General features: G+C 47.1%; 1 protein-coding gene across 1 annotated transcript; it reads left to right on the plus strand.

Moving 5' to 3' along the window:
- Positions 1–3,359: 3,359 nt before the first annotated feature.
- On the plus strand, positions 3,360–14,582 carry LOC118090312 (lymphocyte antigen 6E). Its single transcript, XM_035125916.2, has 3 exons — positions 3,360–3,513; positions 11,643–11,762; positions 13,573–14,582. Exons 1-3 carry the CDS (start codon positions 3,462–3,464, stop codon positions 13,779–13,781), a joined length of 381 nt encoding a protein of 126 aa, XP_034981807.1. The 5' UTR covers positions 3,360–3,461; the 3' UTR covers positions 13,782–14,582.
- The last annotated feature ends 855 nt before the right edge of the window (positions 14,583–15,437 follow it).

Raw genomic sequence — 15,437 nt, forward strand, 5'->3', positions numbered from 1 at the left:
CTGGGGTTGTGGCGCTCATCTCGCTCTATAGGCCGAGGGAGCCGGCATTTGTCCGCAGACAGTTTTTCCGGGTCATGTGGCCAGCATGACAAAGCTGCTTCTGGCGAACCAGAGCAGTGCACGGAAACGGCGTTTACCTTCCCGCCGGAGCGGTCCCTATTTATCTACTCGCACTTTGATGTGCTTTCGAACTGCTAGGTGGGCAGGAGCTGGGACCAAGCAACGGGAGCTCACCCCATTGTAGGGATTCGAACCGCCGACCTTCTGATCCGCAAGCCCTAGACTCTGTGGTTTAACCCACAGCGCCACCCGTGCCCCATGACCACAGATACTCTGATTCAAATCCCTGCTCAGTCAGGAAGCTTGCCTGGGGAATCAGGCATGGTGAGATGGAAGGATCTACTCGGACGTAGGACTATCCAAAGTGAATCTGGTCAGGATTATAAATGCCTGTGGACTAACGTAACATAACATAGCACCAGGCACACAATCTAATCACAGCACATTGGATCAGAGTTGTCCCAAATCACTCTGAATTATCTTATACTAGCTGGCCCTGCCGCACGTTGCTGTGGCTCAGTCTGTTAAATGGAGCCTCAGAGTCCCCCTTCAGACTCCCCTCACCTTCAGAGTCCTCCTGTTTTACATGCTGGCCCCTCCTCCCCCCACCCCGGCACATCCCCTGGATTGGCCCCACCCTGTCCCGACCCATGACCTATCCCGCCCCCTGGTACCTGACACTAGTCAAATTGGCAAAAATTTACAAAAAGAAAGACAATGTAACCAAAAGGATGAAGAAATATATCACATGTGGTGGTTATGTGAAAAAGTGAAAACATTCTGGGAGTTAATATACAATGAGTTTAAAAAAATGTTAAAATATACATTTCCCAATAAACCATAATTTTTTTTGTTAGGTCTAATGGGAAACGAAATTAAAAAGGAAGATCAAAGACTATTCATGTGCGCCGCCACAGCTGCTAGAATGGTACTAGCTCAAAGATGGAAAACAACAATATTCCAACAGTTGAGGAGTAGAGGGTCAAAATGATGGAATACTCAGAGTTAGCTAGGATGACTAGAAGGATAAGGGAGCAAAAAGACCAGAAGTTCCATAAAGATTGGAGTACGTTTGTGGAATATTTAAAGGATTACTGTAAAACAATAAAAAAATAAAAAAATCCTTCCAGTAGCACCTTAGAAACCAACTAAGTTTGTCATGACAAACTTAGTTGGTCTCTAAGGTGCTACTGGAAGGATTTTTTATTTTTATTTTAACTGCGTCAGACCAACACGGCTACCTACCTGTAACTTGTAGAACAATAAAGACACTAACAGGATTGACATAAAACCTACAACAGGAGTAATAGAGGCCTCTGGTTATAAAATAGTGAGTATAACTAAGAGAATAACAGAATAACAGATGAAGAAAGTGCAAGGTATAAGATGATAAGTGTGGAAAACCAAAAGCGGAGAAAGGAGGAAGTCGCGTTTGGCAGAACATCAGAATGTATATAGTAAATAGTAATGGAAGTGCAACAGAAGAATTGTCTAATAGATGATTATTTTTCCTTACTGTATGTTGTAATCTTGTGTTTGTGTTTGTATTTGAGAAAATAATAAAAAAGTATTTTTAAAAAAGAAAACGGTATGGGCTTGCTCTCGTAGTCACATTTGACTTTGTGTCCAAATTTCGGTCAAGCGGTTTCCTTGAACATTGGAGACAAACACAGATGCCTAGTTTACACCCACACCCACACACCCACACACCCCCACACAACGGTATATAGTGCGTTCCTGTAAGGTAACCGGCCCTTACTCAGTCCTGATCACCTGGAAGCAGGGGTGGGCAAATCTATCAAGCTTCTCATTTTCCCAGTCTCAAATTTTGTTCTCCACATTTTCACAGCAGGCTGCTGCTGCAATACAATCCTCATGACAATTCACAAGCATTTTAGTGTGAATTTTTCCTATTATGCACATTGTCATATGTAGGTTTCCCCCCAGTGTACACATTTGCACGATGAATTTTCACTATGCATTTTTGTATGTTTTTTCACGCACACCTTACTCTAGTATATTCATTTTAGCACGTTGCTGCATTGCAAAATTCGGGGAGCTGCGAATTTCGAAGGACAGCTGTGTTTCGGTTGATGTATTGTTTCAGGAAGTGCAAATGAGGTCAATTCGGCTTTAAAGGCAAACGGAACTGAATTCCTCCCATAGTCCTACAAAGGAGCCCCAGGCTTTGCACCTTTATGTATGTGTGCAGCCCCTGTCTTTGCAATATTTGAGTTACCGGTAGGTAACTGTGTTGGTCTGCCCTAGTCAAAACAAAATAAAAAAATTCCTTCCAGTATCACCTTAGAGACCAACTAGGTTTGTTATTGGAATGAGCTTTCGTGTGCATCTGAAGAAGTCTGTATGCACACGAAAGCTCATAGTATTTGAGGATGTTCTAACCATACATCAAAATGCCCCAAATTTCTCTGTTTCAGGGTTCTGTTTTTTTTGCAATAAATGCTGCTGTTCCAATTTCCCTCCTCCCCAAGGCTGGGTATTTCATCTGCTTGTGTGACATTTGTTCCATTCTTAGAGCATTTGTACCCTCCTCTTCAGCCGAGCAGATCCCCCCGAACGGATCACATGCAACCAAAACAAGACAGTCAAGAACAGAGGTCGGCAACCTTAATCGGAGGATGGGTTGGAGTGTGTGTGCATGCGCGCTCTTCCAGGTCGGAGGAGCACCTGTGCATGTACACACACACCATTTCCGGCGCTCCTCCGACCCGGAAGTGCACCGGAAATTGTGTGTGTGTGTGTGTGTGTGTGTGTGTGTGTGTGTGTGCAGGGCGCTTCTCTGTCCTGCATGTGTGCGCACATGCTATTTCTGTCGCACATCCGGGTCGGAGGAGCGCCAGTGCGCATGTGCACAGGCGCCAGCAGCCCGGGAGTTGGTCCCTGTGTCGGTAAGAGCAGGGGGTGGCGGGGGGCTGGCAGGGGTCGCCATGGACTGGTTAGACAAGCTTCATGGGCCACTACCGGCCCATGGGCCTTAGGTTGCCTATCCCTGGTCAAGAATGTCTACCACTGAGAGTTTCTAGGGATCTTCTGGAGGCAGATCTCCTGCTGCAGAACTAAAGCCTCTCCCCTTTGAGGCTGTCACCTGCATGATGTACTCTGCTCTCTCTCTCTCTCTCTCTCTCTCTCTCTCTCTCTCTCTCTCTCTCTCTCTTGTATCATGATGAATTAATTGCCTTTGGTGATCTCACAGGGCCATAACCACTCCCACACTGACAAACTCCTATGCTCATTCCTCAGCCGTCTGTGTCCCTCCCTGTCCTCGGCTTCCCGAACCCTAAAATTATTGTGACCATGGCAACAAAAGAGAAACACCCCAGAGGTATATATAACCATAGTGGCCAGCAGCCTGGGAGACGGTTCCACAGACTACTGCAAAGATGAAGACTCTGCTGGTTGCCTTGCTGGTGGCAATCTTATGCGCCGGAAAAGGTAAGGCACACTTCTCACCTTTGCTTAGGGCAAAGAGCTGCAGAAAAGGATGGGAGACTTGGAAACTCGTAGAATCGCAGGATTGTAGGGCTGGGAGGGATGCGAAGCACCATCCGGTCCAACTCCCTGCAACCCAGGGGGAGAGCATAAGGTGTAAGCACCAGAGCATTATAGCCACAGAGCAGGAGACTCTTAATCTCAGGGCTGTGGGTTCGAGCCCCACATTGGGTGGAAGCATTGCAGGGGACGATCCCAGATGATAATCCTCAAGTTTCCTTCCAACTCTACGATTCTGTGATCTACGATCTAAAAGGGGGAACCTAATAAATACTGCTCAGACCAATGACTCGTGTTTAATACTGAATGCCCCATAAAAAAAAACAAACCACACCTAAGTTTCTAACACCATGGGAAGTTTTTTTTACTGAAGATTTACAAGGATATGAATGTATAAGAGATCCATTTGATCTATCATCCTGTTGCTGTTAGTTCCCAGCCAGATGTTTTCAGGAAAGAGGGCATGAAGGCAACAGCTGTTGTCCCCCTCAGCCACCGGCATTCTGAGGTATACTGCACTAACTCTGGAGGTTCCATTTGGCCAGTGGAATTCTAGGCATTAATTAGGCACTGGTGTGAACAAGTGTTGTCTCCTCTTTTTTGTCCCGTCTGTCTGTCTGACGGCGTGGGATTTAGAGGGCAAGTCAGATGAGGGAAGGTGGAAGGGACTGTGTGAATGAAGGCTTGTGTGAGTAGCCTTTCAGAAACGTCTAAAAGGCGATGGGAGAAGAAGTGACCACATTCCACTCAAACAAAGGATATGCAATGGACTATTGGATTAAATAACAGAAAAGTAGCTTTAGGTTGTCCCTAGCCCAGCTGAATGTTGGAAGATTCTTATCCCTGCAGAAAAGTTTCCTAAGAAAGGTTGGCTCACCCAGACAAGCTTCAGGTATGCACTTATGCAGGGTGTACCTGTGGCAGGAACAAGTATCTGCCTAATGTGCCGTCATGCTTTTCCCTGCTCCTGTGCATAGAACATATTACGTGATCTGACATTAGTGTATGGAAAGTTATGTATATGAACAATCTGCCTAGGCGTTCCAGCCACCCTGCATTTTTTTTTTTTTTTTTTGCAGCAGAAAGATGGTAGGGACGGGCAATTCACATAGCTCTATGTCTGTGGATGTTGAATGGTACACATTTTGCGCAGTGTAATGAAACGTTGGGGCAGGAGAATGAAATTTCTCAGGACACGCAGAGCCTTCATGCTGGGAGCATGACATGTTTGAGGTCCCACCCTCCAAATTACAATCCAGTAGGATTGTAAGACTACAGCTGGGAAGGAGGGGGGGGGGGACAAGGGGACTAGATTGAAACCAAACAAAGGGAGAGATTTGGGTTGGAAAACCGCCCCTCTGGGCTTCATGTTTCCTGTGCGCCAGGGGATGGATGCCTCTTCCAACACCGCAGGAGACAGGCAGACAGACAGAGATAATCAGATAATGATGAGGGAATGGCATTTTCTGCATTCCTCTTTGGTTGCAAGAGGAACCTGGCTATCACCCGGTGTTTGGCTGTCTGGCACTTGCTTCCCCATGGAATGTGAGGGCAGGCAAAGGCACTGGGTGCATGGACCCCCTGATCCTGTTAGCACAGGTTATCCTGCTAATTGGCTTTTTAAAATTGGAGTAAACCACAGGCACGTGTTAGAGATGATGAGATAAGAAACTGCGAAAACAACCCAGCTACAAGGATTTAAAAGGTTTGGCTTGAGAGGGGATTTCATTCGGGGAAAGACAATGAGGGGAAGGGAGCACACGGTTTGCTCATATTAAAGTTTTTCTCTACATTTATGATACGGCAACCCTCCCAGGAATGCAAGTAAAAAACCCCACTTCTGTACAAGTGACGATGGAAGAAATTGGAATATAAACATTTAACAAAACTGGAACTGCGTGTGAGAGAGAAAGGAACTGAGAGGGGGGGGACATTAAGCTTTGAAAATATGGAGCAAAGTCTTCCCTAACATCCATTATCCGCAAATGAATGTTTTTTTTGAGATAAGGATAATTGGCCATAAATCAGCGGCAGGGAGGAAAGGAGTCTACCAGCTGCAGGAATAGAAGCTTTTGGATTAATTATCTGCAGTCTGGATTCAGACTGTTCTTCCTAGGTTAGAGAAATGGTGAAGATGGCTTGTTTACTGGAAGCCAAATCATGGGATGAAGCGATGCAGTGACTCTGGAAACTGTGAGATAACCGCTTCTCCCGAGGCATGATGGGAAGCATCAACAGTTGTAGGAATGAAGGATATAACACCATATATCGATAGGAAAATATTGTGGGGGTGGGAACTATCACATGAAGGAAAGACTAAGGATTACAGTTAGAGTTCCTCACTTGAAACTTTATAAATTACCTAATATACCAACACAAAGGAAATCACAAGATTGTAGCTGTTATATAAGTGATTATTATATCTGAATGGAATGTAATGGAACTTATTAAGGATATGGAAGGCAGAAAAAATGTAGAAGAACAAAGCCATCAAATCTAGCACATGGAGAGGCCAGTTTGACTAAACTACCTATATAATTTGACATTTGAATAATGGGCATTAATAATTGTATTAACTGGATAAAATTGGTATTGTTATAATGAGGCTGTTATTGGAACGATATTGGAAAATCAATAAAAACATATTTAGAAAAAGAAAAAGACCCCCCCTCCATTTTGCCAACATCTTGGGGGCACAGAGCTGTGAAACAAGCCGTTGCCCATATTTGGCTTTGTGACGTCCATCGGATTGCTTACAAGATGTCACCAGGAAGCCTATTCAGAACGAAGGCAAAGTTTCCTGCCCTCACTCGGACTTGGCTTCTTCGGTCCATCGAAACTTCTCACAGAATCCTTCAGCTGCAGGACAGTGTGAGATAAGGTCTAGGTGGCAGATTGCCCCATCCATTTTAATAAAAACCAGAAAGAACTACAAACCGAGAGCTGTAATCGTGTGGGAATTGAGGTGGGCAGAACCTTGCTCTGTGAACATGGCAACACTTGGGAATAAATATGCAATGAAATGTGCTTTGAAGGAGTGGCCTGGCCTGTTTGCCTCCTACTTTTCTGCAGTTGTTTGCTGGGTGGGGCTGATGACAGACATAGTCCAAAACATCTGGAAGGCACCAGGCTGGAAAAGCCTGCTTTGCTCTATTATTATAATTAAGAGTTTGGATTTGATATCCCTCTTTATCACTCCCCGAAGGAGTCTCAAAGCGGCTAACATTCTCCTTTCCTTCCCACCCACAACAAACACTCTGTGAGGTGAGTGAGGCTGAGAGACTTCAGAGAAGTGTGACTAGCCCAAGGTCACCCAGCAGCTGCATGTGGAGGAGCAGAGACGCGAACCCGGTTCCCCAGATTACGAGTCTACCGCTCTTAACCACTACAACACAATAATTGTTATTGCTATTATAATAATACATAATAATCCTATATAATAATATGCAAGTGTCTACTGCGCATGTGCCCCACGGACACAGGGATTGGACGCAGAGACAATATATCGGTCGCGCGCCCAGGACACTCTCATGCGGCGCAGGAGGCTGTGCTAATGGGCTGCTCCCAGCGCCGGCCTCCATGGACGCCTAGAGGATCCCCTCCCACTGCCGCGGCTTCGGCCCTGCGACAGCCATGGGCGCCCCCGGAGCCACCTTCATCACCAGCCTCCGTTGTTCTGGCGAAGGAAGGAGGTGGAGGCGGCAACAGTAACAGCAGCAGAGGGAGCAGCCCGGCCCGAGCGTGCCTCACCTTCCCTGGCCTCTGCCCGTCCTGAGCTCCTCGCCCTCAGGGGGCCAGCCTCCATGGGCGTCTAGAGGCTGCGGAGCAGCGACGGAGGAGCCCGTGAGAGGAGCGGCGAGGCCACGGCCTTCCCTCCCTCTCTGCACTCGGCCGCGGGGCACGACAGGAGAGCGAGTTTGTTTACTTGCGTTCCCAGTGCACCCCGCGGCTGAGCGCAGAGAGAGAGGGAAGGCCGTGGCCCCGCCGCTCCTCTCACATATCTTCTAGCACCCGTTTTCTAAACGGGCTGAATGACAGTAGTAATATTATAATAATCCTATTATAATAATGATTGGGAGCTTTCAGAAGCCAAATATTTCCATTTGCAAGTCAATTCAACACTGTCCGTTTTGTATTTCACCAGAATCTTGGCTAGGTTGCAAATTAATGGATCACTTTACCCAGCCAGATGGGTGGGGTATAAATAAAAAAACTATTAAAATTATTACTGTCATTTTTCCTGTCTAAGGAAACATCCCCCAACCCTTTGTCGCGGTCTGGGTTACAGGCAGTCGGAGTCCTGGCTTGGTAGTCTGGACAGGGGTAGAGGTTGGGAAGCAGGAATCAGCAGTCCAGGGTCAGCAATCCAGGGGTCAGGAAACCAAGAGTGCAAGTGTCAGGATACCAGGAGGTATACCAGAAGCCAAAGCACAGCAAGGTGGGTAGTGTGTTGCTGTGAAGAGCCAGAGTGAAATACTGGTCTTATATACCCCTCCTGGCCCTTGCCGCCAGGTGCTACGAGTCTTCTGTCAAGCCTCACCTGTGCGGCCGTGCCTTGCCCTTCCAGGCCAAACTCAGGAAGGCCCCAGTCCTGCAAGGCCCTACCAGTCACAGGGCCCCGCTCCTGCACGCACTCCTAACACCCTTTTTTGTCTTCTAGTCTTGGTCTTTTGATAGGAGATGTGTTGTGAGCAGGTCCCAGCAACAGAGGCATAGCTGCCAAGTTCTCCCTTTTTTAAGGGAAATTCCCTTATGCTGAATAGGCTTCCTTGCGAGAAAAGGGAAAACTTGGCAGCTATGAACAGAGGTGTTGCCAGTGAAACTGCCCTGCCTTGAGGGCACCTCAGTAGGTTGGCTGTTTGCCAAATTGTTTGGGATCTTACCACCAAGAGGTTGCAACGCCCTTGCCGTGATTTGCGCTTAATGAAGGCTTTGGAGATGTGCAGAGCAGAATGTAAACAAGGTCCTTATCTATGCATCTAGATTTCCATAGCGCATTGCATAGAACCCTACAATATGCACCTCTGAGGCCGCTGGCTGGAGGAATCCCAGAATTGTAGAGTTGGAAGGGGTACCAATGGGTCATCTAGTCCAACCCCCTGCAATGCAGGAATCCCAGCAAAAGAATCCCCGACAGGTGACCACCCAACCTCTGTTGAAAAAGGAAGGAAAGTCCACCACCTTCTAGCTCTTTCTTTGAGTTCACACTCTTTAGTTAAAACATCCTTGCTTTAGAGTGGCTGGGGAAACCCAGCCAGATGGGCGGGGTATAAATTATAAAATAATAATAATAATAATAATAATAATAATAATAAGGAAAGCAATTGACCTGCTTTCTCATTGATGCTTTTTAGTGTGTTGTGGTTTTCATGGCCTGCTCAGAGGTAAACTCTGGTCTTAATTATGGTTACCAGATTTTTTCAATGAATCTGGGGACACCTTTTTTTTAAAAAAAAAATCTTAGTAGCAACAGGGAGTGAGTAGTGGGGATGGTGAGGCAAAAGACCCTGGGCCCAAGCACACATGCATATTGTATAAAGGTGCAAAGCCTTTCTTTCGCACCCTGTGAAACATAAATGTGCAGAGGTTTTTTTTAAAAAAAACTGGGCAACGGCGCACCACCCGCCCGTGACTCCCGAGCCTTCCCAGATCTCCTTCCCCCATCCCCCTTTGTTTTGACAGATCGGGGGAGGCTCAGGAGTCACGGGCGGGGGCGGGCAGGCGTTGCCCAGGAGGGGCCAGCCTGGTAGTGCAGTTGGCTCTGGCTGGCTTCAGGAGCTGCTTGCTGCTTGCTTCCGTGGCGCAGAAAAATGGCAGGTGCCACAGCAGTGGGCAGTGAGCAGCTCCTGAAGCCAGCCAGAGCCAACTGCACTACCAGGCCGGCTTCGGGCTGCTGAGGCTGCCGCCTGCCACATTTCCCCGGGACAGATGTGCAAATCTGGGGACATTCCGGGGATGCAATTTGTCCGGGGACAGGTTTGCAAATCCGGGGGCTGTCCCCGAGAACCGGGGACGTCTGGTAACCCTAGTCTTAATAGCCTCATGCAGAACCTCCTTAGAAGGAAATCTGCATTGTGCTACTTATTTCAAAATGTGTTAAGCCAGTCCTTCCCTGTTTTGGGGCGCCCCTTGTGTTAGAAGTAAAAATCCCGCTCCTTAAAATACAAGCTGAACAAGGTTGGTGAAGCAGCATGCAATACGTTCTTGCAAGAGCGGGTGTCCAGAGCAGACGCACCCAAAATTGACAAAGCATAAGCTTAATTTCCTTATCCTTGAAGTGTAGGTTCCCTCCCTTGTTTCCCCATTGGCCGGGTACTTGCAAGGTTTACAGCCTATCACAACCGCCTAATTTCCCAACTAAAATCCCCGCCCTTGTTGACATCTCAAATTCCTCTGATTACGACCACCCCTCCCTCCTGTTTACCTTTCTCCTTATTTGGTCCGTGGTTCTATGTTTTTACGCATTGACTCAAGCGACAAAGCCACATCTTGACCACTAACAGGTAGAAACAAGCTCTATACCTGCCGAAGCATACAAATAAAGCGTATTCCAGCTGGTCTAAAAATAAGCATAAGCAAGTCTGCGCTGTCTGCGGTTATCTAGCAGTTGCAGCACTATGGGGTTTTTTTTGGGGGGGTGGGTGAAAAAGCAACATTATCATTCCTCACACTTGCCCATTTTGCTGAGTGGGGTCCCCGGACTGCGCCCAAAGTTCCTGCCCTGACAGCATGAATAGATCTGCCATAGTTTCATTTCAATTTGCATGTATAGTATGCACTGGGTATTTTGATTTCTTGTTTTTGATGTTTTATATTTTTGAGTTTATGGGTTCTTTTTGGTATGGATCTGAATATTTTATTTGTTAACTAAATATTTGGATCGAAGGGCAGAGTACTGATTCTAACCACGACACTGTTGTTACTGTATTGTGATTTGTAAGATGTGAGAGGCACTTCGTTTTGAGCAGAAAGGCAGGGTGGACATCCTGGGTTGTATTCAAATCATCTTTTACTCAGAGTAGACCCAATGAAATTAATGAGCATTGCTAACTTGCGTTCATTCATTTCAGTGCAGACCCTTGAACCATAAAATGACCATTGTACAGTACTGGCTTCTTACTGCCCAAGGAAGAAGCTTGATAGTCTATCTCAGGCATCCCCAAACTTCGGCCCTCCAGATGTTTTGGACTACAATTCCCATCTTCCCTGACCACTGGTCCTGTTAGCTAGGGATCATGGGAGTTGTAGGCCAAAACATCTGGAGGGCGCAGTTTGGGGATGCCTGGTCTATCTGATCCACAGAGGCTTAAAACCTTGAAAAAAACACCTGTGCATAGCTGTCAAGTTCTCCCTTTTTAAAAGGGAAATTCCCTTATGCTGAATAGGCTTCCTCGCGAGAAAAGGGAAAACTTGACAGCTATGCACCTGGGCATTATATCTGATGGGGATCTCTCAGCTAATTTTGGAGTTAGCCATGCCTCTAAAGCAGCGAGGAACCTGTGGTCTTTCAGATGTTGAATGACAGCTCCTGCTAGCTATCCCTGGCATTTGATTATGCTGGCTGGGACTGATGGATGTTGAGGCTAAACAGTATCTGGAAGAGCCAAGTGTTAAAAGGATGTCATATAGAGGAGGGAGAAAGGTTGTTTTCTGCTGCTCCAGAGAAGCGGACACGGAGCAATGGATCCAAACTACAAGAAAGAAGATTCCACCTAAACATTAGGAAGAACTTCCTGACAGTAAGAGCTGTCCGGCAGTGGAACTTGCTGCCAAGGAGTGTGGTGGAGTCTCCTTCTTTGGAGGTCTTTAAGCGGAGGCTTGACAGCCATCTGTCAGGAATGCTTTGATGGTGTTTCCTGCTTGGCAGGGGGTTGGACTGGATGGCCCTTGTGGTCTCTTCCAACTCTATGATTCTATGATTCTATGATTCTAGCTGTAAGACGTGTTGCTTCGCCCCGAGGTGCTCACAGGCTTGAAGGTCACAGACAGACAGAGACAAACATTGATTTATGTTCACCTGGGAAAGAGATGCCTTTGCTTGACTTTTGTCCCTCTGTTTTCTTTCCGCACAGCCCACTCCTTTTTTTGCTACAGGTGCGAAAATGAGCCTTCCAACTGGAACTGTTTAAAGGCAGTTAAGTGCTCAGAACAGGATCAGTTCTGTACCACGATCACTTCCACTTCAGGAACGGGTAGGTTTCAAACCTTTGTTATGTTCTCTCTGAAGCTACAGTTGCTGAGAGGGAGGCGAAGCCCTATCCCTCAAGGCCAAGGGGACCGGCAAGTATGACAGATCCCTCTCCTTCCTAGGATGGAAGAAAAAAAGGTGAAAGCAGGTTACTGACTGGGATAGAGTGACTTTTGCAGCTATTGTTAAAGCTGCAAAGAGCACGGGACTGAGGGAGGGGGGAATTTTTGGAACAACAATGGGATATCAGCTCTGCTCAAGGCATGATGGAGAGCAACAACAAGTGAGAAAAGACAGCCATGACATTTTACAAAGACAGGAAGAAATAATACGGACAGAATAAATGTCACACACAGAAAGAGCAATGATATAGTATGAGAGCTTCACTTATAAGTTATTTAATGTGTTAACCCAAATAGAAGTTATATATACTGCAGCTGTTGTATAAGTGAAATCATTAAGATTTTGGAACGCAGAAACAAAGTAAATCACCAAACCATCAATTCTAGCATGCGGGGAGGCCACCTAAATTGTATAATTTGGCATTTGTATGATTTGTATTAGGAATTGTATAGTAATCTGGCAATGTTATAATGAGGCTATTATTGGATTATTGTAATTGGAAAACTAATAAAAATTATTATCAAAAGAAAGAAAGCTAGCCCTCACCTATGGCCCATCTCAAGCTCCGAAGCCAGCTATTGGCTGAGCTGCTGTGAGGTCACAGAATGCCCCAGAAGATTCTAATGGATGAGCAGGAGGAGCCAGTTGTGGAATGTGAACAGCAGGAAAAACGTCACAGAAAGATAAATGGACAGTGTGTGCCATACCTCACCATGGCTTGGACCTAGCAGCTCAGCCATGAAATACAGTCATACCTTGGAAGTCGACCGGAATCCGTTCCGGAAGTCCGTTTGACTTCCAAAACGTTCAGAAATCAAAGCACGGCTTCCGATTGGCTGCAGGAAACTCCTGCAGCCAATTGGAAGCTGCAGAAGCCCCGTCAGACGTTCGGTTTCCAAAAATAGTTTGCAAACCAGAACAGTCAATTCCAGGTTTGCAGTGTTCGGGATTCAAAACTAAGCTGTTCGAAAACCAAGGTACGACTGTACACAAAAAATATATTATAGTGCCCCATAGCAGAGTGCATTTCTTTCAGCACTATTCTCAGTGCCTGAGAAATTAGGGTCATTGGCTACCGGGGAGAGGGTGGCATATCCAGAGTTCAGCTCCCTTTCCCAGAAATGAAATGCTGGTTAGGGGAGAAGGCGATTGGGGTGCAGGGAAAGAAAGAGTAGATAGAATCATACAATTGTAGATTTGGAAGGGACCCCCCAAGGGCCACGTAGTCTGAACCTCAGCAATGCAGGAATGACAACTGAAGCATCAATGGCAAAACAACAACAACAACAAAAGCTTTGCAAGGAATCTAGATTAAGAGGAAGTATATAACCAGCCAAACCTTTGCACGCTCGAGGCTGCTGGTCTCTTTTGCTGGTCTGCTGGACATGGGTGGCACTTTGGTCTAAACCACTGAGCCTCTTGGGCTTGCTGATTGGAAGGTCGGCGGTTCGAATCCCCGCAACGGGGTGAGCTCCTGTCACTCTGTCCCAGCTCTTGCCAATCTAGCAGTTCAAAAGCACATGAGCGCAAGTAGATAAATAGGTACCGCTGCAGTGGGAAGGTAAACAGCGTTTCATGTGTGCTCTAGTTTCCGTCACAGTGTTCCATTGCACCAGAAGTGGTTTAGTCCAGGGGTCCTTTGCCCTTTACCTATGTGTGTATAACCATCCCATTTCATTCCTTTCCTCCAGGTAAGAACGCTGTGTACCAGCTTAGCAAGAGATGCACCCCGACCTGTACGGAGAACTTCATGGACACAGGCCTGACGAGCGTTTCAACCAAGTGTTGCAATAGCTCCTTCTGCAACATCAGCGGGGCCACCAGCGTCAAAACCAGCGGGCTGCTGATGGCCGTGGGAGTCCTGGCCAGTTTTTTCTACATCTTCCAATCCGTCTTGTGAGGAGGCGCTGCGGAGCAAAGGTCACAGTTCTCCTATCAAAAACTGTCAAATGTCACTCCCCTTTCACTTGTTCGATATCAAGATCCCCGCCGTGGGCGGCAAACACTCCCCCGGCCCCGAAGCATCGCGGAACGGCTTGCTTACCTGGATCATTGCCCTGAAAGCTAAAATTCCTGGCTTCTTGCTTGGTATTGCAGAGCAGGGAGCTCCTCCCTCCACCTGCCCAGAAACCTCTCGCTCCTCTTTGGTGTTGCAGTGCATCATCTTCTCCCCAGACCCTCGATAAAGCAGCTGATGAGTCTCCTCCTCCAGCCACCCCATATCATTTGCCCCCCCCCCAAAGCCTCAGGTCATTCCCAGACAACACATTTTCTGACTGGTTTGCACAGAGTTTGGTTTGCACAACCTTTGCCATTCCCAGACAACCGACATGCAAAATCAGTTTGCACAAAGTATCCAAGGAAGTTAAATAATACCAGCTGTTTGCTAAGCATTTGTGGCAGAGGGGGATATCAGATGACATTGCATCAAGCAAATGCCATCTCATGCGTTCCTTTATCATTCCCCACTGCTTTCCTTATTTCAGGGAGTCCTGGGGGGGGGGGGAGCAGAATGGTTGCACAAACCGATTTTTATTTTTCTACCTGAGTTTTATTTTATGTTAGAAGAGCAAAAGTCTGGGACAGCCCCAGGTCTTAGTGAGCTCAGAGCAGGCTTGCAGCACAGGCTCAAGCTGGTTCCACGATCACCTTTCCTAATTTGTAAAGCTGGAGCACATGTTAATAAAGTTTTGCCATTTAAGATCTGCGACCTCAGTCCTCATTGATATTCTGTTTCAGTAGCCATGACAATATTATAAACTGAAGAATAGAATAATAGAATTGGGTTACTGAGTTTATTGCTTTTGGTTTGATTTTATACGTTGTGGTCTTGCTGTCCACCACCCTGAGACCTCTGGGTATAGGGCGGTGTAGAAGTTGAATAAATAATCTATATATATATATAAATGTAAACTGGCCATGTGGGTGTGTCTCCACTTTTCTCCGAAACCGCTTGACCGATTGCGTTCAAATTTTGACACAAGGTCCCAAGCGAATATGCGAGTGACCATATAGAGTTCGCGTAGACAGATGCCACACTTGGGCCATGTAAAACCCCCAGAACCCCGTGTTTCAGAACTCACAACTCAGACGAAAGTGAATGCTGGGAAATAGAAGCCAGAAGCTCCGTCTCCAAGGCCAAGCCGAGATCGTGACGTCACCAACCGACATGCTATAACCACCACAAAGGCCATTCCTCCACAAAGGCCGCTGGCGGGATCCTGCCCCTAGCCCCCCACATACAACCGTCACAGACAGACCATGCCACGCTGACACCGCCAACACCGTGCCGAAAAGCGGACCACGCCCTGCCGTTTCCCCCCCAACACCGAAAACCTGACATACAGGCCAGGATACGCCGGGGGACTCACAGGGATGAGCCGGGGGGACTGCGGAGGGGGGGGTGGGGCCGCTCACAGGGATGTGCCAGGGAATGGGGAGAGGAGGGGATGTGCTAGCTCATGGGTCGGGACAGGATGGGGACACTCACTGGGATGAACTGGGGGATGGGGGAGTAAGGGGCAAAATATCTCAAACAAAATCAAGGGGGACTCTG

The sequence above is a fragment of the Zootoca vivipara genome, chromosome 8, assembly GCF_963506605.1.
Source record: "Zootoca vivipara chromosome 8, rZooViv1.1, whole genome shotgun sequence".
Classification (NCBI taxonomy): Eukaryota; Metazoa; Chordata; class Lepidosauria; order Squamata; family Lacertidae; genus Zootoca; species Zootoca vivipara.